Genomic DNA, 27,916 nt, shown 5'->3' with positions numbered 1-27,916 from the left:
CTCCAGAATATTTTGTGTTTTGGATATATAAACAATGAATACATCAAGATAAAGAACAGCTCTTCAGTTTTTATACAGAAGAAAACATTTAATTCTAGCTTCTTCCATTCCTTTTTTTATCCACATTTGAATTTGTGCATTTTCATAAAAGACAAAACATTTCAGACAAAAAGCTGAGAAAATGGCATTTTTGTAAAAGAAAGTAATTTTCAAGAGCATGATCAATTTAATTTTCATATTTTTTTGTTGTTTTTTTCCTCTCATTTTCTTATGTCAACTTAAAATGTACGAAATAATGCCGAAAATAATATTCTGTTTGAGTTAGAGTGGAACTATAGAGTGGAAAGTTTCCCAAAATGTCTGGAAGCACCACAGCTACAGAACAGTCCCTAAGTAGGCCTAACGGCTTTGCTGCGAACTCTGCATATTTAGGGCCCGAGGATCGAATGGTGCAAGGACCTTCTTGAAACTTAAGGAATTATTGTTCTTATTATTTTTCTCTCACATTAATTGCCTTTTTGAGGGCTTTATCGTATTAAAAAAGTCATGAAACTTACATACTTATCAGGTCTGGTGAAAAATTTGATATTTTCATGGTCTCATACGTGGGTGGAAGGAAATGTATCAGTGGCACCCCCTACTTTTTCTTTATTTTACTTATTACAACAAAGCAGCCCCCGCAGCACGTGTGACCTACAGCTATAAAACTTTGGAGGCCTGTGTAACACCCTAGTACCTACAAAAAAGTCTCTTGGGGCCATATCATAAAACCAACAGGAAGTTGGCCATTTTGATTTGAAGTTTTAATTTTGGTATATTTATGGCCATTTTCAGGGGTCGTAATTTTTTGAACTTGTCCTAGAGCTTTCATCAGATTGACTTCAAATGTTATGGCTACCTTCATAAGACCCATGAAAGCAAAAGCTTTTCAAATCATGAGTTTTCATCACACTGTGTGATCTGTATGAGGCATCTAATTTGCATGTTCTGCTATGAACCAGGAAGTAAACAGGTATGTAAATAAGTGGTATGTAACTCTGCTGTGAATGGTCCAATCTGCCCCAAACTTCACATGTTTGATAGGAGTTCTGCCCTGAACACATCTATATGACAGTTTTAAGCGATAATGAGAGCGCCATCTATTGGCACAGGAGAGGCAAAGTTTTACACTAAGATGTCCAGCTCCTAGCAGGTTGACTCTATTGATCTCAAAATGGTTTAAAAAACTGCTGAAACTTCGCCCCAGGTGTTCAGATCTTTAAAAAATGTCACACATTTGATAAGAGTTTATGCCTGAAGACATCTGCAGTGCAATTTTAAATCATAGTCATAGCGCCACCTATTGGTAGCAGGAAGTTACTTTTTTACTCTTTGATTTTTCCCTTGTAGCAGGTTAACTTGATTAACCGTCACTCAGAATCCTGCCTGCAGCCTTGACTTGCGTGGGGGTGCGAGGGCCCATTCATCACTGCTTGCAGCTTTAATTACATATTGTTCTGCTTGTTGGGAGTTGGAAGGAATCAAACATCAGATATCAGTTTTTTCTTTCAACATAACCGAGCTGCAAACTCACTACACCTGAACTCACATCGCGAGCGGCATCTCCTCTCATCCTACCTGTCTGTCACCGTCACACACACCTGGCACAGGAGGAGAGAGGGGAGATGGTGGCAACTTACAGCGGTGTTCAGCAGTTACTGAGAGCAGCAAGCATGACAATAAATGGTATTTCCTCCTTGTTCCCAGATGATTTAAATAAGTAGCTAAGTGTTCCTCCTGTTGCGTTTTTTTTTTTTAAATAACGCTGCTGAGAGGGTCCGAAAAGCCTCCTAATTGCGATAAAGTTATAAAGAAAGTTAAAGTCACATTAGTAGTCCTCTTCTCCTGTCACCCTGGGACCTTCAATCGTCTTGTTTGTTTGTTTTTTCAATGTGGAAATGTTGTTTAATTCATAACATTCGTAACAGTATCCCCTACACTACAGTGAAAACACTGATCGACAGACAAAAAAAAAAGAAAAGAAAAAGAAACAACACCTGGCGGGGGGGGGGGGGCTATATACGCTGTTTTGAATTTCTCCTTCTCCTGCTGCTGACTGATAGACGTCTAACAACTTCTGCTGTATGACACAGCACGGTCGGCAAGCTGTGTGAATCTATCTAGCTTTATCCATACCGAGTAAAAATTACCATAGTTTATCATCGTCATCGATGCACTTTTTATCACGATCCCTTATCATTTTAACGGGTAGCCTTAACCATACACTTAGTCATCCCACCATGTGCATTTGCTGACATCACGGAAGCAGTATACCAGAATGTAAACAGCAGATGCAGAAGGACACCTAAAGCATGATAAATAGACACAGATGTCCACTGACAAAGTGGAAGCATGTGACTAGTTGAGATAAGAACATGCTGGCTATTCAGTGCTATGTCAGGTTCAGGTGCCTCTATTTGATAAACAGATCTCTATGCTTATAATTTTGACTCTATCTATAGATATTATTGTCACAGAGGCAGCTGGAGATGGTAACTCAACATAAAATCTGATCCTAGCCCTACCTCGTATATTTATTGATATTCACAAACACCAGTCATCACATTAGTAAGAAACTTCTTGTTAAATTCACTGACTGCGGTGTCTCAGTGCTGCAGCTGCTTTCAGGGTGAAGTGCGGGCTCATTTTACCTTGAGAGGCACTTGAGATTTGTAGGTATCCAGTACTCCCCAGGTCAGCAGCACAGAGGTTTTCATCACAGCCTTCACACCAAAATCCTTGGTGAACACTGAGGGAAATTCGAGATGATTATCAGGTGGTTAATTCAATTGTGAATATGTGAGGACTTAAAGTTAAAGAGCTGGTGCACAAAGGCAAGAGGATGAAGGCAACTAAGATAAGATAACTGAGAAATGAGAGAATTTGCACACGCTCACTACGCACTAACATTTATCAAGGTGGGAACACAGAGTCTTTGCACTTTGGACACAGTATTGTCTCAATGTGGTGATTTTATTATTTTATGTGATAATTTGGTGACTTAAAGCTGTACTTATCAATAATGGATCAAACAATTATGTTTCATGAGAGGGGTCACTCATAGTGACAATACCATAGATAATTATTATCTCCCTTTGGAGTTCTCTTTAGTTACTTCTAAGCAAGGATGGAAGAGAAACTTTGACCTTATTGAGGAAGTGTGGCTGACTCTATGGCTAGGAATGACATTCTTTTAACAGATGTGATTGGTTGTCACAGACACGTTTGTAAGTCTGACCGGTGTGGACACCGAGCAGAAATTAAATTAACTGTAAGACAGTGAAAGTGCTTTTTGTGTGATCACTCTGTTGCACTGAGACAATTTTCCAGTTGCCGAATATCTCAGTGTAGTGCTCACTTTATTTCTAGCATTGTAGCATTACTATGTTGGGTGAGATACAGTATGTGCACATCTCTTATGAGATAAAGCAGAAAAATTCTCCCTGCACCATCTTATCTGTAGCGCATTTACTCATTGTCATCCAGCGTCTGAAAAGTATTTCTCTACCTCTTTGTGTTTCCACCATTTTCAACTCTTGAGCCCCTTAAAAGTCCTTATCCTTACTCCTCGTTTTTCACCTTAGGAGGTCTCTTAAGGACAAAGATGCTTTGTGTTGTGAGGTGCAGAAGGCAAGGCAGAAATAAAGTGACCACAACACTTAAAAAATTGCAACTGGAAAAATGTTCTCATATTATGATGCAGTTCATTTTATTTCCACTGAGTGTCCACACGTTGCAGGCTCATGACAGGTAGTGTATCTGACAACCAATCACATCTGGTAAAGAATGTTTCATACCTTGCAACAGGATCAACCGCACCTCCTCACTAAGGTCAAAGTTTCTGTTCCTTCCTGCTCAAATCGCTCTGAGAATTTTCTTAAATCACTCCTCAGGTTGGACTCCTTGCTAGAAACATTCTAGCTAAGTCAGGATCTTTCTGAGAGTACTCTCAGAATGTTTGTGAATACGGCTCCAGATGTTTCACATGCGTTTTGTCTACAGTCTCTTATTTGAAAGAGGGGCTGAGCGTAACTTTACAGGATGATTCAATCGCAGCTGCATCCACTTCAATAATTATTTACTTTATCTCCTGACACAGTGGCAGGATTGGTCAGGATGTAACAGTAAAAATGCTTATTTTCTAAACAACAAACTTGAAAGCTGCTGTTCTCAGACTCCAACAATAACAATTTAAATCAGTTAACAATACAATTATCTTGAGTAACACAGCTGTCCTCAGGATGGGATCCCTCAAATCCTTCAGGACCTTTTGATTTTTTTTCTATTTGTTAAGTCAAAACTTTGCTTCCTCTTGAGAGCCATTTTTCCCCTGTCATGTCAAAAGAATTGTTACAGCAAATGATCCGTTCATACACTTACAGTCATATCTAAACATAAATGTAGTTGTGGCTGTTGAGTGTGGAAGATTGACTTGTAAAAACTGACAAGTTGATCTTGCTTAAAAAACCTTTGAAACCGACTGCCTTGAAAAAGGAATGTAAATGTAATTATTAATTTATGTTTACTTTATATCTAATTGTTAAGCTTACTTAAAATGTGTGAAGTTGTTGCATCTTTAAACAAGACAAGTGCAATAAACTTGTCCTTTCTTAGTTTTAGCAACTTCACTAAACAAAGTTAGTCTGACTTAACTTGAGCATGACAAAGAGGATTTTGTCAATTCTGAGGCTAGGATATTTGCGTTATGTTTTGTTAACATTTTTAATAATATACAAATATGGTTGACCAGTTTGCAGTTACCAGCAGAATACACATATATAGCACAGTAAACTTGGTTTGGAGTTTGTCTTTTTCTACAACTTGGAAAGAATAATTTAATTAAACCTGTCATTTTCAAATTCCAACATTTTCACATAATTATGCAAATATAACTAGATTTTAAGTACTCTTAACAATTAGATATAAAGTGAACACAGATTAATACCACTAGTTATGTTTACTGACATTTTTCCAAGGTTTCATTTTTTTTTCAGTAAAATCAGTTTGTTAGATTTAACAGTGCATGACTTGCCCGACTCCAACTTCTATATCTGTATTCCTTCTACTGATAATGTACTCAACCTGATATATTCGCCTAATTTACTCTCTTCCCCAGTGCACTGAGTGTGTGGTGACCAAAATTTTAAAAAATGCGCTTACCATGCACATGTGCATCTGTGCCTGGAGATTTTGTTTGTGTTTAGGCTCTATTTTTGGAAAACAAAGCCCCAAATGTCCAAATCATGGATTAATATGTAGATTGCTCAGGTTGGATGAAGCAACAAGCTGCGTGGTTCTCACCAGGCATGGAGGTGGACATGGTGCGGCTCTGAATGCTGGGGCTGATGGGTCCTCCTCCCTTGCTGGTGAAAGCTTGGACTCGGATGTCGTAGGTTGTGTCTGGCTGCAAACCTTGGACGGTCATCTGTCTTTCTGTGGTACTGTTACTGTTGTTCTGCTGGCTATTGATATCCCGATACACCACCACATACTTAACAATCTTCCCGTTCCTCTCAGCCAGAGGAGGGGGCTCCCAGGCCAGCCTGGTGGAGGTGGCAGTCAGGCCCACCACACTCAGATTCTGGGGGTAGCTGCTTGGAATGTCCTCAGGGGTGCTGATCTCCTTCACATATTCCTCACCGTTGCCGGCTCGGTTTTTGGCACACAGTTTGAAGATGTAGGTGGCTCCCTTGTGCAGGCCGGTGACCGTGAAATGATCATCTGTCTTTCTGAAGGCTTTGGTGGTGAAAGCTTCCTCCTCTGCTCTCTTGTACTGCAGCCGGTAGCCCACATGTTCCCCCACCATCTCCTTAGGAGGCTGCCACTGGATCAGGGCAGTGTTCCCTATGGTGGTGCTGATCATCATAGTGGGCTTGCCAGGCACTGGAAAAGATTCCCATATCTTGATTACTCTTGAAACCCCTACATTCAATTCCTTAAACCCTAAAAAACCATAAACACACTGGTGTTTTATTTTAGTTGCTATACAGCTGTTTCCTGTCCAGCATTTTTCTTTCCAACTGGAGTACTTTCTCAGTTGGGTGATAAAAAGGGAGCTAGTTCTAAACAATATCATAAATACAAGCCTATGATATTGGCTACATACATTATACTCACCTAAGTAATAGCTGAGATCTCTGAACAATAAGTAATACAAGTACAGTAAGTCAGAGTTAACCTGACATTTCATTTGCAACCCTTCTATTGATGCTTTACAGTCTGAGTCATAATTGTTACAATCACCTTTATTTTTCCTATTTTAAGAAAAATTGACAAGCCTCGAGATATAATAAGAGCCTCTCTGAGTCTGACTGTTCGCACTTGTTGCCCTGTTGAGCCTATTTTAAGCTATACTGCCACATTCAGAAATAGCAAATACTTATGTGAATGCAATATTACCATAACCAATCAAAATTAGATTCCAGCCTCGGCCCTTTGCTGCATGCCATCCCCTCTCTCTCTCCCCCTTTCACACTTGTGCTGTGCTATCAGTTAAAGGCAAAATTGCCCTAAAAATTATCTTAAATAAAAAAAAAACATTTGAAAAGTCAAGTCACTTTTATTTCTAAAACCCACTATCACAATACACAGTTTGCCTCAGAGGGCTTTACAGCATACGACATCTCTCTCCCTTAGACCCTCCCATCGTCTCTGTGCATCACTCGCGTTGCACTTACAGTTTACATCCATGTTTGTGAAAACATTAATGCTTCACACACATCTTCCCCCCAGCAACACAGATGATCTCTATAATCAGCACAGTTTCAAAGTGACCCAAGGAAGAAACCCAAGGTTCTTCAGTTATGGCCAAAAACATGTTTTATGAAGTCACCATGACCTTGAACTTTGACCCTCAACCACCAGATTCTAATCCGTTCATGTTTCAGTCTATGTGAGTGCCAAATTTGAAGAAATTCACTCATGCTGTTCTTGAGATATAGTGTTTGCAAGAAAGAGACTGACAAGGTCTCAGTGACCTTGACCATCGACCACCAAAATCTAATTAGTTCATCCTTGAGTTCAAGAAAACGTTTATGCTAGATCCGAAGAAATTCCTTCAAAGTGTTCATGAAATAACACATTAACAAGAATGAGACAGATTCAAGGTCACAGTGACCTTGGCCTTTGACCACCGAAATCCAATGAATTCATTCTTGATTCCAAGAGACGTTTTGTGCCAAATTTGAAAAGACCTCAAGGTGTTCTTGACATATCGCATTAACCAAGAGTGAGACAAAGAGGTCACACAACCTTGACCTTTGACCTATGACCACCAAAATTTGATGACTTCATCCTAAAGTCCAAGTGGAAGTTTGCACTAAATTTGAAGATATTCCCTAATGCAGTTCTTGAGACATCTCATTCATGATAGTGGGCTATTGGGGGTGTAGAGACGTAAAAATAGGTGAGTTGGGGCAAAAAGCAAAAGCAGTCAGACAATAAAACAGGTTTTAAACAACTCCAAAAATTAGCTATTATTATTTAGAGGTAAAACGGATAGTGAACTCATTCATAATGTTGCAAACAATCCCTTATTGCCCAGTAAAAACATGTATCAAAAGGCAAGGCAAGTTCAGTAATTCAAAATTAACCTAGCATTTCATTTGCAACATTTTATTGATGTTTTGCAGTGTGAGTTGTAATTTTAACAATCACCTTTATTCTTCCTCCTCTAAGTAAGATTGACTAGCCTGGAGCTTTGTTTACTGCCTGCCTGAGTCTGACTGCTCCTGCTTGTTGCTCTGTTGGATGTATTTTTAGCTATGTTGCCACATTGAGAGATCTAAGCAATTACTTAGGTGCGTACAATGTTAACATAACCAAAAAAATCACTTATTTTTTCTTCAATCATGAGGGGCTGCATCTTGCAAAAAAACACCTAAAAAGGTTATTTTTGCTTCATCCTAAACAAAGCATAACCATGGTGCTTGGATATCAAGACACTGTCAGAGACAAAACCTTTTAATAACAGTGTTACGTTAGGAATTTAGAGTTAACGGACGGATGTCATACTGGTGATAGTGGCGTCAGATGGACTTGTAGGTAATGTCAGCAATATCTGTCTAGAGTTTGCTAACATCAGCCAACAGACACCAAAGTAAGAAAGGCTGTAGAAGCAAACCAGGTGAAGGGATTCGATTGAGCATGAATGAGTGAGAATGAGATGTTTGTGTTGCCAAAAATATGAAGATGAAGGAAAAACACAGCACACACCTGCTCCTGTGGTGGTGACCACCTTGGCCTTGCTGCGAGCTCCATCCCCTTTGGTGGTATATGCAGCAACAGTCACAGAGTAGGTCGTCTCTGGAAGCAGACCTGTTACTATGGCCTCCTGTGTCGTAGAGAGGCAAAGAGAAGAGGAAGAAGGAAAAAGGAGGGAGGGACACAGAGAGTAATGAATACAGAAGGAGAAGAGACAGGAAAAGACAAAACAACATTCAGGTTGAGACAAAGGCCTCAGCTGAATCAATGTGCTGTCACCAGGTTACTGTGCAACAAACTGAGGCATATTAGACACATCATGCACACACAACATGCATTTCCAACCCTCCCAAGGCATATCAACTGTTCTTTGAGGAAAAGTTTAAGTGAGGGTTGTGAATGTAAACCTTATGTACATTTAGATGAAATCCTCAATGAAGTTTGCTTAGTATAACTACTTATAAGTTCTGGTAGAGGGTTTTTTTCAGTCAAAGTTGAAATAACAGAGATATGACGGGTTATAGTCTGATTTGCTCGCCCCACTGACTCCGATAGAGCTGACACCAGAGTCTGGCTCCTGGAATGATGTCAATAATGTCATGACCTTTCACTCTGTTATATAATCCTTAGTATGTAGCAGGAGGTGAGTTTACAATGTGTTATGCAATATTTCCTAACTGACAGTCATTTTAGTATTTCTCTTTATTTACTCTCCCATAAACAAGTTTGACTGACCTGGGGGTAGCCTATGTTTACAACATTGTAAAACATTCTTTGGACTGTGGGCTTTTTTCTGGTTTCAAGGAGCATAGCAAGGATAAGCCCTAAGGCTGTGTGGTCAGGCACAGTGGCTTCAGTTACATGCACACCAATATTCCCCTAGTATTCCCAATATGACAATATTCTAAATTTAATGTGGGTCATGTAAACAGCATATTCTGTTTAACCCAGTTATGTCCGTGGTGGAATTTCAAAGTTTGACCTGAGAACAAATCAATTGGAATTTTCAAATCAGATACAGGCATTTCTGTAATGGTATGTTGTACAACTAGCTGTATCTCCAAAACTACAAGAACTTGTACCAAATTTTTGGTACCACTGGTATGAGAACAATTTGAATTTCAATAACGTGATTTTTTTGTGTAATAAAATATTTAGCTTATAAAATTAGTGCTATGGTTATTTTTGTGATTTTTTGCATCTTTCAACTTTGTTTATCAAATAAGGCATGATAAATCTGAGATACTGATTTTTTTAAATTAATTTAACATGTGTAGTTGCATGTCCTGACACCAGCTGCTAAGTGATGTGAAAGTCAGGAGCACTTACACCGCAACAAAATCTGGTTCGAGCTTCTAATTTAATGTAAGAAGATAATACAGAGATGAGGGATGCATTCTCTCTATGTACCTGTCCTGCAAGTATCTACAAATCTACCTCTTATGCTGTATACAACCCTAACACCCCTTACCAATCAGAAGGTAGGTAGGGCAGCGTGTATGTAACCTGCACACTTGGACAGTGAGATGATATTGGATATAGAGATTTGGCTAAAGGGACATGAACAGGATTGGACAAATGCTTAGTATAACTAAGTGCTGTCTGACCACCTAAATCTATTTGCACTAAACACCAAGGAACATACAACATCTTGGTTTTATCGCTGATTCTGAACTTAACTTTGAACATCATGCTAGAAACTTGATTAAAGTGTCCTTTTATCACTTGAGGAGTATTGCAGAGTCAGACCATTTCAGACTGTCCTGCAGATACAGAAAATGTATTCTTTTACTCCATCTGGCTGGACAATTGTAACACTCCTCTATGTGGTGTGTCTAAGACAACAATTGGTAAGTTACAACTCTTGCAGAATGCACAGCATGTGTTCTGATGAAAACACAACAGAGAGCCCACATCACTCTGAACTTAAAATCATTACATTGGTAACATTAATTTAAAATCCTTTTAATTTTTTATGTCACAAAATAGCCATGCACCACCTTATCTATCTGACATGGTCAATGTATATGTGCCTGCTAGGTCCCTAAGATAGTCTGACTCAAACCTCCTGATTGTTCCAGAGGTCAGAACTAAAAGCCATGGAGAGGCAGCCTGCATTAATTATGGCCTTAAACTCTGGAACAGTCTGCGTGAAGGTCTCAGGGGGTCTACATCTGTTGAAACCTTCAAATGAAATCTTAAAACACATCTTTTTGCCATTGCGTTCTTCTGAAATGTGCTTTGAACTGATGGTTGTTTTATCTTGTCTTAGCCCATAGTTTTATTTCACTCACTAATGTAAGACTTGCCAGTGATTACTGAGATTTTAATCAACTACCCATCTTTAGACAGCCATTGTCCCTGCCAAATTACAATAAATTAACAAAATGCACCTACTCAGACTCACTGAAAAAGTGACAGTACCTGGGCTTGAGGGAAGGAAACGTCAATGATGACGGGTTGGCCATGAGGTTCCCCGTTCTCCAGCCTGGAGTAGACCAACTGGTAGCCTATGATCTGGCCATGCTGCTTCAGAGACAGGGGGGGGTTCCAGGTCACCCTGAGGGTGGTGGAGTTGAGGGCGTCTGCCTCCACCTTCCTGGGAGGAGCTCCAGGCACTACAGCACAACAAAGCACACAACAGCAACCTTAAGCCTCATTCCCACTGCACAAAAAACCTGCTAACACCCGTTAACATCTGGCTTGTTAATGCAATGGGAAGGTGTATAATTGGCATTCACAGCCTGGTCAAATGACTCTGTAGTAGACACAGCTTTTTATTGCCTCCAGCTCCGATCGGCATCGATGGGAACGCAACATCTGGGTAAACGCAGCTCTTTAACTGTCGAGACGCAATGACATGCTGTCACTAATTACAGCCCTAAAGCACTGATCCAAATTAGTCTGCACCCAGTTTAAAAGAGAGACTGAATAAGTAAGAGATATAGTGTACTGTTGCTTTGTACTGTTTACCTGTTCTTCTGCCTTCACGCGGACACACCAACACCTTTTTAAGTTTTTGTTTATTTATTTATTTATTTTTGCCATTTTTTTTTTACTGTTACTGTTCAAACTTATACTGGAGTGCCACACACCCCCTGACCCTCACTGTGCAGCTTCATGTCATTTTCTAAAGCTCTGTTGTCCCCATTCTTACTTAGACACCAGGCCGGTGTTTTATAATAATGCCAGCAGAGGATGTGCTAAGTAGAAGCAGAGTTGTGTAAAGCCTATTCTCTCTTATGCAATTCAGTGGGTTCTCTTTCCCAGTCTGAAGAGTACCATCAGACTTTGGAAAGACTCCTGACTTGATAAGATAGTTACAGGCCTGGAGAAGTTACAAGGAGATGTTAAGGTTATCCTTGCAGGTTAAACCCACATCAAAGGCTGTCACATGCAGCGTCAGGAGGATGCCAAGAGCCGTTTTTTTTTTTTTTTGTTTTTGTTTTTTTACTTTATCAGTATGAGCTCATAAAGATTCCTCTAGAATGATTAGTCAGCTTCAGAGGGAATTGTAAATAATTACAGATTTTTCTTAAAAAAAATAGGTGGTGAAAATATTAATGTAATTCAAGACAGGTGAGACAAGGACAGGAAGTGTAGTGCAGAAAGTGTAAGAAATTAAGAGGGTAAAGTGTTAAATTAGCCATACAGCAAGTAAAGTAAAGTTTCATAACCAGTTGTCAGTGCTATGTACCTAAGACTAATTAGAATTATCTCAGCAATAAAAACTGTTCACCTACATTGGTATGTAATGCCTACATTGGCATGTAATGCCTTCTTCTGTCTCATGGCAGGAGAGAAAAGTGGAGGAGATGCGACTAAGGCTCATTCAGCAACGGTTTTTCAACGCCATGACCCCTTCTAATGAAGTATGACTTTTCTACGATTTTTCAGCATTGGGAAAAGTTGTGTGGGGCTTGGACTAAATGCAGCAGACCACGAGATTGTTCCCACCGAAGGCAAACGCCAACAGGCCACTCAGACCGGAGGGGAGAAATGAAACTGAAAGTGCAGGATGAAAAGAAGGAGAAGATCGCGGTAAGGCTGGCCTGACTCGGAGTGGGAGCTGTTCCTTTACCAAGTCTTCTTCTGTCTAGTGTCTGATCATAGGAGAGTGAAGTGGATGACGTGATTTTGGCTCACTGCTGAGTGGGGGCTTCTGGGTTTACTCTGCACACATCTTCACAAAGTCACGATTAACCCCTAACATCCCAGATCAAGCTGTTGCACTGTGTGGGCATACATTGTTAGGAGCCATAAGGAATCATATGCAAGTTCAAAAAATGCACTGCAGGAATTGAATGATGCCATCAGCAGCAACATCACCAGGCAACCGGATGGAATCTTCATAGTAGTTGCTGATTCTAATCAACTCATCAACTCAACTTTCAACTCAAAGATGTAGCAGGATCAGGGACCAATTAAATTTCGTTTTTTAAACTTTGTTTAAAAAATGACCAATAAATCTACCTTACTTTATTGCCTACATTGGCATGTAATGCTTGCGGTGTCAATTGTTGGAGTATCTTAAATGTGATGTCACTGTTCTCACAGGATCCACACATTCCCAGTTTACACAGCAACAGAAGAGGTGGTGTTTTCAAAAGATAATGCTCTGGAGCCTAGTTTCAAAAGTTTGCATTTTCAGGCCTTCAAAACACCGTTGTCGTGTGAACGAAAGGCCAAGCCACAACAAAGGTTTAATGTTTCATGCAAGAACCATTGCCATGTAAACAACCCTTAAAAAGTTATATTTTTTTAAACAAAACACAAACTTGATATTTCTTAAAACTCCACAAGTTATTAAGAGATTATTGAGAGATAAAAGATGGCGCCAGGTGTCATGACACGCCATCTCTCTGTCTCTGTTCCACTCCCGTTTTTATTGTTTGTTTTGCTCACAGTGGTGTCTTTGCTTGTGATTAATATCCAGTCCCTGTTAGTGTACGATCGCCAGGCGCTTTTTGACATCCGTGACGTGGTTAGAAAGTTTGCTCATGTTGAAAATGAACAGCGGACTACTCTCCTTCCTCCACATCTGTTGCCAGTGCCAGAGGAGCTGCTCCGCAGGGAGCCGGCTTTCCTACCGTGAAGATCGATCCCTACAGAGTTTAGGACATTATTAAATGCAAACAAGCACTGATCTCTGCTGCTTTTACCTCTTTTGAATCACAGCTTTTCACAGTTAGTAATCCATGTGTGGTTTTAGCTCCTGAGATCTATCGCCCTCCAAAGCACAATAAGCATTTTATTTCTGAGTTTTCTGAGTTTTTAACTGGTTTTATTGTTCATTATAATAGGATTTTAATTGTAGGTGATTTAAATATTAACTTATGCTGTGAGGATAAGCCCCTGGTCAAGGACTTTTTAAACCTAATTGACTCTTTTAATCTTACATAATATGCGTCTGGACCAACACATATTCATGGTCACACTTTGGACCTTGTGCTTGGCCATGGGCTTTCTGTTTTAGTGAATGAATTGTGTTCTCCAAAGTTGTTAAGGCAGCACGCTCAACAACCTGTTCCTTGGATCCTGTCCCATCATGGGTCATTGAGGAGCTCTGGCCTTCATTAGGTCCTTATATTTTATCTATTTTGAATTTTTCATTGTCTGCAGGTGTTTTTCCTGCACGTTTCAAATCAGCTGTGGTAAAACCCCTATTAAAGAAGCCTGGATTGAACATTGACTTACTGTCAAATTACAGACCTCTCTCAAACCTTTCTTTTTTATCAAAGGTGTGTGAGAAGGTGGTCTCAAAGCAGCTTGTCCAGTATTTGGTGACTAATGATTTATTTGAACCCCTTCAGTCTGCATTTCGTGGAAATCATTCCACAGAGATTGCACTAAAGAAGCCGGTCAATGAATTTTTGTTAAATGTGGACTCTGATCGAGCTTCAGTTTTATGGTTGTTGGACCTCAGTTCAGCCTTGGATACGGTAGACCACTGTATTTTACTTGACAGACTTGAACATTTTTTCAGCATCTCTCGCCATTCAGCTGTGGCTCAAGTCGTATTTGTCAGACAGATTGCAGAGAATTTTGTTTAATAATGTTCTGTCTGAGTCTTGTGCAGTTAAGCATGGGGTTCCACAAGGGTCTGTCTTGGGTCCTCTGCTTTTTTCTCTATATTTTGCACCACTTGGTCAAATTTTACGTTCTTTTGGAATTGCCTTCCATTGTTATGCAGATGATTTGCAGTTATACATGCCAGTAACTGTTGAAAATTGGTGTGACATGTCCAAACTTGAGGCCTGTCTGGCAGCTGTTAGACGCTGGTTGTCAAAAAACTTATTATAGATTATGGTTATTAGAGCTCAGAAACGGCATCATCCGTTGGATAATTTTTGACCGTCTCTGGATGATTGTGCTATTCATTGCAGAGACAGAGTGAAAAATCTCGGTTTTACATTTGATCAGACCCTTTTATTTGATCCGTACATTAAGGAGGTGACAGAAGTGTCCTTTTTTTTCATCTTAGAAAAATTGCAAAGATCAGATCGATCCTGTCACTGAAGGATGCTGAGGTCCTTATTCGTGCCTTTGTGACCTCTCGACATGATTATTACAATGCCCTTCTGTCAGGATTGCCAAAGAAAAGTTTTTGAGGCCTGCAGATGGTGCAGAATGCTTCAGCTCGTATTCTGACCAGAGCAGGTAAATAGGAGCACATTACCTCTGTGTTGGCCTCTCTTCATTGGCTGCCTTGTCAGGTTAGAGCTGACTTCAAGGTGCTCCTGTTAACATAGTAAATGGCATTGCGCCAGCTTATTTGAGTGATCTGGTGACCTTTATATGCACCTTCTCGTGCACTTCGCTCCCAGGATGCTGGTCTTCTGACAGTTCCCAAAGTCAGGAAAAAGACAGTTGGTGAGCGTGCTTTTTCTTTCTGTGCACCAGTGTTGTGGAACAGTCTTCCTCAAGACATTAGGCAGGCATAGTTTAAGATCTACTTGTTTATTGCTACATATGAATCTTGATGTGTTTTAAACTGTTATAAATTGTTTATTATGTGTCTCAGTTGTTTAGTCTGTATGTTAATTGTCTGAACATGTTTTAAATTACCTGTACAGCACTTTGATGGAAAGCGCTTTATAAAAAAAATTATTATTATTATTTTTTTTCTATACACATTATTTGGTTTTTGAGATATGCCCATTTTTATGAGCAGAGTAGAGAAAGGTTGGATTCATCATTCATTCCTCTTGTGCAACAATGTGTTTTTGCACCACAAGAAACATAGCCCAGTTATGTCATTACGAGCTTGCAACATTATGAAATGGAAGAGAGCCTTAGCTTTATAGCCTTATTTTAGACTGATATATACAGGATTATGCAAATCTCCCATGACGATCTGCGTTGGAAATTCTCCTTGTAAATGCTGGCATAAAAATTTGGTGAAATACTATGTTTGCACAGCATGTATGGTTACATCAGGTAATGATGTGATGACAGGAATGACAGAAGCCTTGAGTTGGTTTTTTTTTTGTCGATATATATACACAGTCATACAAACAGCAATCTTCCACAACCATTACAGGGAAATAACCGTGTAATTATGGCAAATACCACATTTTCACGGCACATAAGGTGTGATACCGTTAACAATCATTGTGATTGTCAGTGAAGCTGCTGTGAAATCTTTCACTTCTCCGATATGAACTTGGCTTCTTCCTTGTTGCTTTTGTGCTCTCTCATTTTTCAGTATCCAATGGATCAGGGTTGCGCCTGCTGCCATAGTTCTGGTTGATGCTCACTGCCACTTCTGTTATTATATTTCTACTACTATTACAAATATTATTACCATTATTGTATACATATACTATTATATATATTAATCTATACACCAGCATCATACATATACTATCTATCATAGAATATTATTCATATTTTGATTCTTATTGTTATAGTTGTTCTTCTTATTGTTGTTGCTGTGCATCTCTCTCTCTCTCTCTCTCTCTCTCTCTCTCTCTCTCTACATATATATATATTTTATATTTATTTTATTTTGTTTTTGTCATTTGCATTGTCTAAACTGTAATGTTATGTGCTGGTTAGTGCTGGTGCACACAACATCTAAGGCACATCTGTCCCTCCTGGAAAACAGATCCCTTCTCAGTTGATCTTCCTGAGGTGTTCTCCATTTTTCTCTATTTAGTGTTTTTGTGGTGGGCAGTGTTGTTGACAGAAGATGTCATATGTTGTAAAACCCCCAGAGGTAAATCATTAACAGTGATATTTTGACTGAATAAATAAAATCAAATTGAATTGATTACTTTCACACTAAAATATGCTGTTCTCTCTTTATTACATTAAAGTGCAGGTGAGCATTTGTGCTGTGAGTGTTAATAATGGCCAGCCACACATTTGTGTCATAGTCCATCCATGGCTATTTTTTTGTGATGGCTGAAGGATAGATGATAGCTAGCTAACTCAGATTCAGTGGTGGATCAGAACCACAAATCAAATGTAAAATTTAAAAGGATGTTAGATTATGTCAACCTGTTCTCATTCCAAGGGTGTCATATACAGCAGCTTGGTCAGCGGCTGTTGTGTGATTCCAAGGCTCAGGGCACTCATGGTGAAACTTTGCTGGCTCTCAAGCTGTTGCTCTGACTACAGGCCATACCAAGGCATTTTCATATTGCCCACCAACAATTTTGCCAACAGCACGGACAAAGAGTATAAAGATAATCAAAAGAGTTACCAACCACTCTATCTCTTTCTCTCAAGCTCAGACCAAAATCCAATCAAATGTTAAAACTAGACAGTGCTGATCAAATATCCATCAACATTATATTACCGCACTGCCTATTTATTTCCTACAATGTCTCTAGAAATATATTTAAACACCCTTTTTAGCTGTAATAGTGAGAGTTTGTGAACAGGAAGTGGGCACCAAAACTGAGGTCAAACTGTAAAACTAAGCAGCGTTGATCAAATACAAACCAAGATTCTGTTTGTTTGCTGTTGGCCTGAACCTGATTAAAATATTAAAACTTTATTATAACCTAAATCAACTGAAGACTTTGCAGTGTGGTAACAGATATTTGTGGCATGATCTCTGATGTATGCCCGCTCTTATGGGTGGTATTACAGGGCAGGACAAACAACTTATGTGGTCAAATGGGTTGGAGGGCTTGTTGGAAAGTGACAGTAGAAGGTTGTAGTACTTACTGGATTGGGCAGTCCTGGCCTCAATAGGCTGAGTAAAGACCCCTAAACCCATCTCAGACTTTGCTGCCAGGGAAAACATGTAGGGTGTGTCTGGCTTTAGACCATCGACTGCATAGTAGCCTGCTGGGTCGAAAGTGACATGATGCTGTGGAAAGATGAAAACCATGAGAACACCATGGCCACGTTACACGCACACAGGAGCCTACTCAACATGAAAAGTGTACTCAGATAGACTTTGTTATAATTTGGCACCACATCGATAAAACTGACATAAAATTGACACAAAAATGCCCACCCTGTTAAGTGCTCGATATACCAATTGGCTGTTATGAACTGAGCTCTTATTTGACAGTCTCAGAAAACATCAGTACATCATCAGTCACAATCAACAGAATCAACTAAATAAACTATTCTCAAGTCAATTAAATTTTATTTATATAGCCAAATATCACAAATCTCAAATTTGGCTCAATGTGCTTTACAGTCCATACAGCATCCAAGACCCTCTCTTCTCAGACCCTCAATTCAAATAAAAAAAACCCTTTGACAGGGAAAAATGGAAGAAACATCTGGAAGAGCAACTGAGGAGGGATCCCTCTCCCTTGATATGCAGACAGGAAATAGATGTTGTTTGTACAAAAGAAGCACAAAAATTACACAATCTAAATCACGACAACAACAATGTGCTTCTGATATCATGAGATGTATCTCCTGAAATCAGAAGGATCTGATGCAGGTGTTGTTCAGAGACCGTAAAATGGACCTGAATGATCTATGGCTGCGTTTATGGGAATAATAGTAAAATGTTTCTATACTTGCTAAACTCATTCTGAGGTCTGACAGCTAAAATGAGATGAAAGGTCAATAATCCCTGCCTGCAAGGACACTGTTATTGCCTCAGGGACATTATATACAGGAAAATGTAGATTATGCTAAAGGGAGTCTCAATAATCACACATATATATATATATATATATAATTCCATATATATAAATATAAGATTATATACACATGCACAAGAGGTCTATAAGATATATAAGTTGAATAAGTTGGTGTTGGTTTTACCTTGTCTGTAGGATTGCTGTGTTCCCAGTAGAGCAGTTCAAAGCCAGTGACAGGGTCCTGGACAGGCCAAAGCCATGACAGCATGATGCGTGAGTCCAGTTCAGCCTCAGCCTCAAAACCCATTGGCTTAGCTGGAACTGTAAGCAGAAACAAAGTCAAAGCTCTTCCAATCCATGCTACCTTTTTGCAAAATTTTGCTTTTCGACACCATTGCCCCTCTTGCTGAAGCACAACTTTTTTCGAAAGAGAAGCACTTATCAAAGTCGGGAAAAGTTGTGTGGGGTCATTTTTAAAGCAAGGAAGTTAAGCAGCTCATCTTCCACAATAAACTTGCCATCAATAGTCTTGTAGATCTCAGGTGTTATTCAAAACGGGCTAAAAGCAGGAGCAGCCAAGCCTTATTGTGCAGTGTGGCATGACTTTGGAAAACTTTAAATCACAGTGATGTGCTCACAAAACACTGTGTAGAAACAGCCTATCCATCTCAGTCTGATATTAGTTTCAGGCCTTTGTAATATGCATTTAAGTCAAAATGATTTACATCAGCCTCAAGAGGTGCTGAACTCTATTCGTGAAAAAAAAAAGAAAAAATAGTGGGTTTGCTGAATTTGGGGTGCTGTATCTTCACTTGCAGCCCTCATGTTTCCTCCATTCAAGCTCAATAAACTGAAAACATTGAAAAACAGGCTCTGTGTGTGAGATCTTTAAAACACACACACACACACACACACACACACACACACACACACACAGTGCTTATCTCAGCTGGTGATTTGCTAATGTTTCACCTTACAGCCCTGCTTTTCTGCAATTTTAAAATAATGTGAGTGTTACACTGAAAAAAATTATCACAAGCATTTTTGCTGCTAAGTCCTTGCATATCAGACAGAGATATTTAAGTACATGTGTAGCTTGATGCAACAAACCAGTCATAAATATCAATGCTACAATTCTACAATAATTAAAGTCATGGAGATGATGCTCAACACCATCACCGTCGCACCCCACAGCAGGCTGCAAACTGCCTGCTGCATGGCCCTTCTTCTGAGCACCATGTAGCCAAGCCCCGACTTTGTCAGGTGTAAGATCAACTGGGCTGTGTGGAACTAGCCTTGTTCCTTTGACTTGGCAACTGTTTGCTAACATGTATCCCATAGCAACTTTATCAGGAGATATGTCAATGTTGTGTTTGCCGCTTCTTCCAGTGCATCCAAGTGACCAAAAAGAATCAATTAATAAAACACTGTATACAAGACAAGAATAATACAGGACCTTTGCATGTAAGAGAGTATTTGTACATTGTGGAACTGTTAATTTCACTGAAGTAAATGATCTGTATAATTCCTCCACTTTCTGGCGCTACTGCTTAAAATGCAATGTGGCGAATTGTCAGTGCTTTGTTATGATGTAGTGATGTAGTGACTGTGCTCTCACCCCCCTGCTGACTCTTGATCTGCAGAACATCCGATGGAGGCCCATCACCGACAGAGGTGAAGCCCAGCACCCTCAGGCTGTAGGTGATATCTGGCGTGAGGCCTGTGATGGTGGTGAAGTGACTGCCATCTGTGTTGTGTTTCTGCCAGGTACTGAGTGGGGCGTCATGTTCTGGGCTGTAGTAGACTCTGTAGCCGTGGATTTGGCCGTTGGGCTCCTCTGGAGGTTCCCACTGGACCAGCATAGTGCTGGAGCTCAACATGCGCGCCTGGATGTGAAGAGGAGGTGATGATGGTGCTTGCTCACTTGTACGGGTCTCTACAAAACTGCTGGGAGGCCCCCGGCCAACGTTGTTGACAGCTATGACGCGAAACTCATACTCTGAGAAGGGGCTGAGGCCGCCAATGCTGTATCGGGTTGTGGCCACTCCGTCTACTTCTTGAAAGCCATTGTCCGACACTTTGGCATGGTACTGGATAACATAGAAGGACACCGGTTCTGGGTTGCCAGAGTCCCATGTAAGGGTGACACTGGTGGCCGTGGTTTCTGTCACAGTGAGGGAAGCGGGAGACTTGGGCAGGGCTGTTAGAGAGCAGAGGCAGACAGGAGAGTAAGACAAACAAATCACTCACTGAAAAAACATCTACTGACATCTACTTAGAGTACATAAAGCTGTTCAACACTGCAGCTCTATCAGTTTATCCTTATTCAGGGGCCTGTCTCTGCCAGCACCTGATCTGCAACTGCCCAGCAGACTTAGCACATGTATTATGGTGCATAGAGGCTACTATATATATCCATCTAAAGTCTGCATGACAGAGCAGGAGGTCATCAAAATTGCAGATATTATATGCAGCCACACAGCAAAGCCTATACTGTCCTGAATGGTTAACAAACAATGCTAAACTATACATCCATTTCATGTACCAGGTGTTGTGGAGAAGGAAAACTAATTTATGGATAGAAAAACAATTAGGAACACACTTTATGTAATCTTTTCTCGTGAATTACATTACATTAGTGCACACATGCTGTGTGCCCACAGTCTGAACACCTTTACTCCCAAGTTAGAAACCTTAAATTGCAGAGCTGATTTATTCACATACCTGGAAAACAGCTCTGAGACAAAAAATCTCCTTGCTTTACACCAAACTGTTGGGAAAAGCCTCCAGTTGTGTATTTATTAACTTGAACACAAGTGACTTGCTTGATAGATACTTAATGTCATAATAAAAACTTCCCATTAACACCACAATTTAATAACCTGTATGAAAAAAGCTCCCATTTATTGCGTCAAACGCCTTCTTGAAATCAATAAAACAAATAAACATACACCCCCTCTCTTTTATTCTTGCTCATAAATTGGAACCGACTGTATATAGGATAAATACATGCTCTGGCTTTTCTGAATCTCTTCTGCTTATCCCCAAGGAAACCTGTGCTCTTACAGTGGTGAGGAGTACAATTTAATTTATAATTTATACACACATATTTTTATATATTCACATATACATAAATGCATACTTTATCGTGATTTTTGGATCTGACTCTTTAAAACCCCAATCTAGAAATTTTGCATCAAAAAAACTAGAACTATTCTACCCAGACACACTCTCCCCTCACCGAGCTAGTGTTCCTGACCTTTGACAGTGATCTGGGCCGTGGTCTCGATCATGCCCAGGGAGGATATGGCCACACAGGTGTAGTTGTCAGACTGCCGGATGTTAGTTAGCTCCAGGACATTGCGGCCAATGGGCATCTCCTCCTCCCGGGTCAGTTCCACCTCACGGCTTGTCCACTTGACATAAGGCATTGGAGCACCAACCGCAACGCAGGTTAGGTTGACGCTGCCGCCAGGCATCACCTCGTGATTGGTGGGGGGGATTGAGAAACGGGGAGGCACACGACGCACTGCAGGTGTAAAGAGAGAGAGAATGAGTGGACACAGACAAGGGGGTTGTGGTGGTGTGGTGAGTGGGGGGGGTGGATCACTTGACCACTGGACTGGTGTCATGTTTGTCTGGCCTGGCTTGTACTGTGCACTTATGTGCATAAAGTGGTTGGGATGGATGAACCTGAGTGACAACAGTTTTACTGTCCCATCATCCTTTAGAGGCAGTTTATATTTCATTGAGTGGATGTGCTTTTCTGCTCCTGAGTCAGTTTAAAGCTAATTTATAGGCTATTTCTACCCTGTTACCTAAATACTGTTTAGTAGTATTGTTGCTCATGTTATGTTAGAGAGCATCACAAATATAATATATAGTCTAAGTTGATTTTCAGCATCTGATGTCTAAAAGTGAAGTGTTGTTTTCAGAAATCTTTTAGTTCAGTGTTTACAAGGAGATTTTTTTCATTTCCTTTACCCCTGATTTAACTTAAGGGCTTTAGTCTAAATACACTTTAGAGAGTTTTGCCAGGTTGGTCTATAAGAAAAATATTAAGACAACTATAATCCTACCTTCAAGCAGATCTGTGGTTTATACACTTAAAATTAATTTTGTTAAGACTTGTAATCCATCATTAGTGCAGACATTTTCATGTCATCACAGTTTTAATGTCATCACAGCTGCCATACTATGCAAACTATTATGGTTTGTTTTTTGTGCTGTGTGTGTGTTTTTCCTTGTTGCCCTGTTTCTGTTTCTGTCTCCTTTTCTTGCAGCGCTTGTGTGTGGCAGGGGGCGTGGCTGGCTCTTCACACTCTGGTTGAGTAGACACACCAGTTTTTGGTCATCTAATCAAGCCCTCCATATACTGTAAGCCTGGTCTCAACCTCACTTTGACACCGGATAATTCCATCTCATATGGTAGTGCTTTGTATATGCTCTCTGTGCATTTATTTCTAGTGTGTGCCTTTTTTTGCAATTGCTCAACTTACTCAAGTGACTTTTTTGTGCTCAGATCTCCGATGTGTCTCCTCCATTGTCAGCCTGCCATCTCCTTTGTCTGCTTCGTGAGTTCTCCATTTCGCCATCTCTGAAGATCACTGGGAAGCCAGCCAGCCTCCTGCCTCCTCTGCCTGCCAACTTACCTTTTGTTTTTTGCCTGCGTTAATAAACTCTCCGACCATACACTGACCTTAACGCAAACATGATGTAACTCAGACAACTTTAGGCATTAAAGGGATAGTTCAGTTTTTTTGAAGTGGGGTTGTATGGATTATTTATCTATACTCAATGTGTTACATATAGTAGATGACAGTCAGCATGGCGCAGTGTGGAGAAGCAAACTGGAGTCCAGCACAGAAGCTTAGCAATGTACTGCTGTGGAGGGATCACACAATTTAGTTTAGCCACCTAAAAAAGTCCTACCTAAAAAAAAAAAAAATCACTTTAAATGTATACTATACTGAGAGTATTTCATCGCCTTGCCTTTCCTTCAGACAGTCCATTTTGACAGGGGAGCCAATAACTGCTTCAGTTCCACATCTTTGCTCTTGTCAAAGTCACCAGATTCCATTGACAAAAACAGATTATTTTGCTAAACCCGGGAGCTGCTGTTCTAATGCTGCTTCTATCAGCTCTTTAGTTTGTGTTATTGTGTGACTTTGGTAAATCCAACCTAACCCTTTTAAACACCAAGTCATACAATGACACAGACACTGATCGGGGCAGTGGTTAACCAGCAGCTCCTGTGTTCAGTGATGTTAAATCACTGTTTTTCTTAATGGAATCTAGCTTTGAGAGGAGCAATGTACAGCTCCATTTTCTCAGTGTAAATCACTGTGTGACATTAATGCTGGGTTTATACTTGATGCAATTGGGACATTACCTGTGTAGTTGGTACAACACAGGCAATGACCCATTGCATGTTCCACCAGGTCTACCTGTTGATATGTTGTTAACAGTTAACAGTTCAGGGTCAGTTTTTCCCCACTACAACACTAGTTGATTATAAATGATGAGGCTGTATCATATATTCATTGTGTTCCCCACATTAACTGTGATGACATTCTTCATTCACTTTGTAATAGAAAATTAAAGAACTGGAATTACATCCAGGTCACCTCTAATCCTACTTGTTTCATCAGTGAATAGGGGACTATTTCTGTGCAAATGCTGTATTTACTGTCTTCCGTTGGCTGTCATGAAGAGAGGTGTTCATACAGAGCTGAAGGTTTAAAGTGGAGATGTCTTTGTCTGATGTGTCATACTAAAAGGAGTCTTTTTTTTAAAACTTGCATCATGTTGTTGTTAGTATGAACTCTACAGTCACCAAGGAAAATATAAAAGAGCAAAAGGTCAAGAGTCAGTGACAGCGATCCAGGAGCCAGGCTTTGGTGTCAGTTTGGACACGGCAAATCACACAATAACCCAACTTATCTTTGTGTCAGCTGAAAAATTCTTCCACCAGATTAAAAAACAATGACTTGTCCTGTTACTTTTAACAGTAAAATGGTTATCAAACATGTGTCATAACATATTAAGACTTTCCGACAGTGAATGGACTGGGAGCTCTTCCACAAAACATTGCATTTTTTTATGTTAAAGTTCAGAATGGTTTAAACCCTAAAATCATTGGGGGAATTTGGATCTCTCTTGTCAAACTTTTATCGCATCTCAGTATGGGGGACAATAATCTAATGGTGGTGGAACAGCAGGTGCACAGTAAAAGCCAGGCCTTGACATTTCATTTCCCCATTTATCTTCCAACACACCTGTCTCTAATGTGATGGAGTGTTTCCCGGCCACCTTTGCTACTTTCCCTAAATCATTTCAAAGCCAGATTGGCTTTAATAATTATAAATAAGCTTTAATGTTAATGTTGGTCAACCAGTGATGGGTGCAAACAAATTTAGATGCTAACAGAGGAGAGTGTCAGGAGATTGTGTGTGTGTGTGTGTGTGTGTGTGTGTGTGTGTATGTGTGTGTGTCTGTGTGTGTTAGTAAATGGAAACACCAGCCACAGACATCATCACATGAGGATTACCTGTTGATGTCCTTACCATAGTAAAGTGGGAGTAGGTAGGGCATTAAAATGTCAGCTGCCAGCAGTTACACTGTTTCCACAATGTTATGAATCTGAATATTGGATTGAAACTATTGGACCTTAAGCAAACATGTACAGGACATAAGTGACACTGTAGCCTTTCCCTGGGCTGAATCCAAATGTCCGGACTTCACCGCACTTGCAGACTCGTTGACTTTGCAGGTGCATTCACAGGAAGTACCAGTCCTCAGGAGGTATTAGGGCAGACTTTCTGCCAACTTCCAGGGAGTCTGATCAGAGTGCAGATTTCACCAGACATCACTGGTTTAATTACCCACAATTCTTAATACGGACATGACGCACAAATTTTTCAAATAGAAAACCCCAGTAATGAGTCCTAAAACCCAGAAATGAATTAGCATTTCAGCACCTCTGGTTCCCTCGTCTCAAAGTCAGTTAGTTTTTTGAATGGGTTTTTGGTTAGAAGTCTAAAATAAGTTCTGTGGTACACACAAGCACAAGAGTCTTCCAGGTTTTGTTCTATGACATAAAATATGTAAGTAAATACTCCACTGTGGACTTTGAAGCTTTTATGTGTCTTTAATAAGTGCCAAAATGAGACTACAGAATGTCATCACAGCAGGTTGCCTGGTGGTCACGTGACGGTAGTGTAGTTTATTTATAGCCTAACAATGGCTTTTTACTTCTGGCGATTACATCTAGTATCATAAACATTTGTTTGCCACATTGCTTATTTTTTGCAATGATCAAACATCCAATGGAAAATCCCCATAGGCTTTTTGATGAGGGAACCAGGGCAATGTTCCGTGTTGGCCTGCAGAAAAATGTCACCCTTAGGGCACTCTATTGCTAACCAGAAAAACAAAATTAACTTATTATAAATTACTGTATTTAAATGTTACTTGACTCGTGTAGGCCAGAAATAACATTCAGCCACATCATGATAGAGAAATATGTAGAAGTACAGTTAATCAAAATGCAGTTTTATTACTGCAGCTGACCCTATAGGCTAAAAACTGTGCAGTGTAATACCAAATATAGAGGCTAAGAAAAGTGACTGAAAAACATCTAAAGAACTTCTTCCAATGTTAGTTAACACCCAATTTATGCAGTCATAGTGTCCATATTTACAAACATTTTTGTATCACAATGTGTGTAGCCTATATGTTGTATAGTAATGTGTGAATATAATTTTGTTCAGTCATAAAAGAGCCCATAAATGGGATTTATATCTTGTGAGCAGACACTATTCATCATGATTGTATACATGATTGCAGTTGTCCCTTAACCGTTTCAAACACAGTGAAAGAGACCCAGGGCCTGTCTAATCAGCAGCTTGCAGTCTCTGCCCTCGCACACTTTTTGTTAAAACAGAGAACACATCACAGTACATATCACTGGAGTCTGCGAGGGTTCAGCCCACAAGTCCGGAGGGTGGACATTTGGATTCAGCCATACTCTCCATTCAACTTGCCATACAAGTCAGGTTACACTGAGATGCTTGTTTGCTGATGAGTACAGCAGATGGATGGTATCAGTGTGCTGACCAGCAGTGAAGGTATCATCCTGTTCTTATATTAGTCAATTAGAAACTATGAAGTTACCCGTGGACATGGAAGATGGTCAAAAATGTCATGACAATGTTATTATTGCTTCTGTTGGTCCAGACAATAATCTGATGGGTGAATGACTGAAGCAATTACACATGGTGAGACTAATTTTGTCACTCATTCACCACAATGACATTTATGAGGAACAGGTGCACATTAGGAGCAGCTGATCGTTAGAATGCAGACAAACTCATATCTTTATTGGCATGCCAGAGAAAAGAGACGCGAGAATGAGGGGCAGGATATGAGGGACAAATAAAGAAAGGGCAGGAGGTGTAGGAGAAGCTAAGATAGGTGGGAAAGCAAACATATAGATGCATTGCCAGGGAAGTCATGTAGCAGCGCAGGTGGAGAGGCAGCAGCATGCTTACTGCAGGACTGATCAATAGGGATTAAGAATACTCAACTGATACATTGTAAATGGCAGTTTAGGTAAAAGCAGCTTTTGTCTTCAGCTGGATTGGACCTAGATGATTTATTCATGTTGATCCAGGACCATCATCACATGTTGATCCTTGACAGAGTTGCTTATGTTTTGAATATGGTACAAAAAAAAGGAGGGAAAGTATGTGTGGAACAGTCTGAGTCTCCTTTCAGTTTGAAGTGTAATTTCTGTAAGTAGACTTTCTACAACCAGTACTGTTGCGCTGATATCATTCAGTCAAGTCATTATTTTTGAAGTAATTTTTCTGTTGCTATTTGTCATGGATGTAGCCTAGCTAATTGGCTAGCTAACTATTTAAGAAGACGATGTCACCATGCTCAAAGGGGCAAACAGCCATAAATAAGTAAAACACCAGACCATAGCGGACTGAAAGACATTAATGTGTAAAATCAGTTTTCCTTTAACTAACATGATAGCTGTAATACCCAAAAGCATAAAACTTTGAGTTCCACTGTGCTGGGAGGGGGTACGGCCAACCTGAGTCAGTCTATTGTATATTTTTGGTCTTTCGGCTGACCTGATGCTTTCAGTGTGTTGGGCAGGCTAGAAATTATTAGTTTCAGCCTATTCATATTCCAAAGTTGTCAACTGCAGCCACTTTGTCGCTCAATGATGTCAGACACTGACACCAGAAGCCACCTTTCATGGCGGCAAGACACACCGCCAGGCTTTGTCAGTTTGTAATGTGACCAGATGGAACCGGTTGCAGTGTTATGATACGCCAGTGGTTGGAACCTGGCACGGCAATACAGTGTGTCCACAAGTAGCATTAGTTAATAACGTTGCAGAACAGCACCTGTCATGGATGTATGATACACCGTTGGACAGCGTCAAGTTGAAACGTTGCTGGTAACAACCTCGTATAAGGAGCTGGAAAGTCCCTTTAAGGAAGGTGATAGATGGGTCAAACAAATTCCAGACTATCGCCCAAAATCCAGCTGTTTCCTGCCAGAATGAATTCAAAGAAAAACTTTTTTTTTCTCAACCT

The 27,916-nt window shown here is 40.1% G+C and overlaps 1 protein-coding gene across 1 annotated transcript in view; it reads right to left on the bottom strand.

Moving 5' to 3' along the window:
- Nucleotides 1-27,916, bottom strand: part of ptprfa (protein tyrosine phosphatase receptor type Fa) — a 223,900-nt gene that overhangs the window by 67,401 nt on the left and 128,583 nt on the right. Inside the window, 8 exon segments of the mRNA XM_042512701.1 lie at nucleotides 2,691-2,788; nucleotides 5,341-5,922; nucleotides 8,254-8,371; nucleotides 10,666-10,859; nucleotides 17,422-17,566; nucleotides 18,487-18,623; nucleotides 19,921-20,502; nucleotides 21,562-21,831. Of these exon segments, the coding sequence (XP_042368635.1) occupies nucleotides 2,691-2,788; nucleotides 5,341-5,922; nucleotides 8,254-8,371; nucleotides 10,666-10,859; nucleotides 17,422-17,566; nucleotides 18,487-18,623; nucleotides 19,921-20,502; nucleotides 21,562-21,831 (2,126 nt within the window).

This window comes from Plectropomus leopardus, chromosome 3, assembly GCF_008729295.1.
Source record: "Plectropomus leopardus isolate mb chromosome 3, YSFRI_Pleo_2.0, whole genome shotgun sequence".
Taxonomy (NCBI): domain Eukaryota; kingdom Metazoa; phylum Chordata; class Actinopteri; order Perciformes; family Serranidae; genus Plectropomus; species Plectropomus leopardus.
Note: the sequence above shows the minus strand (reverse complement) of the source record. Positions and strands in the feature narration are given on the sequence as shown.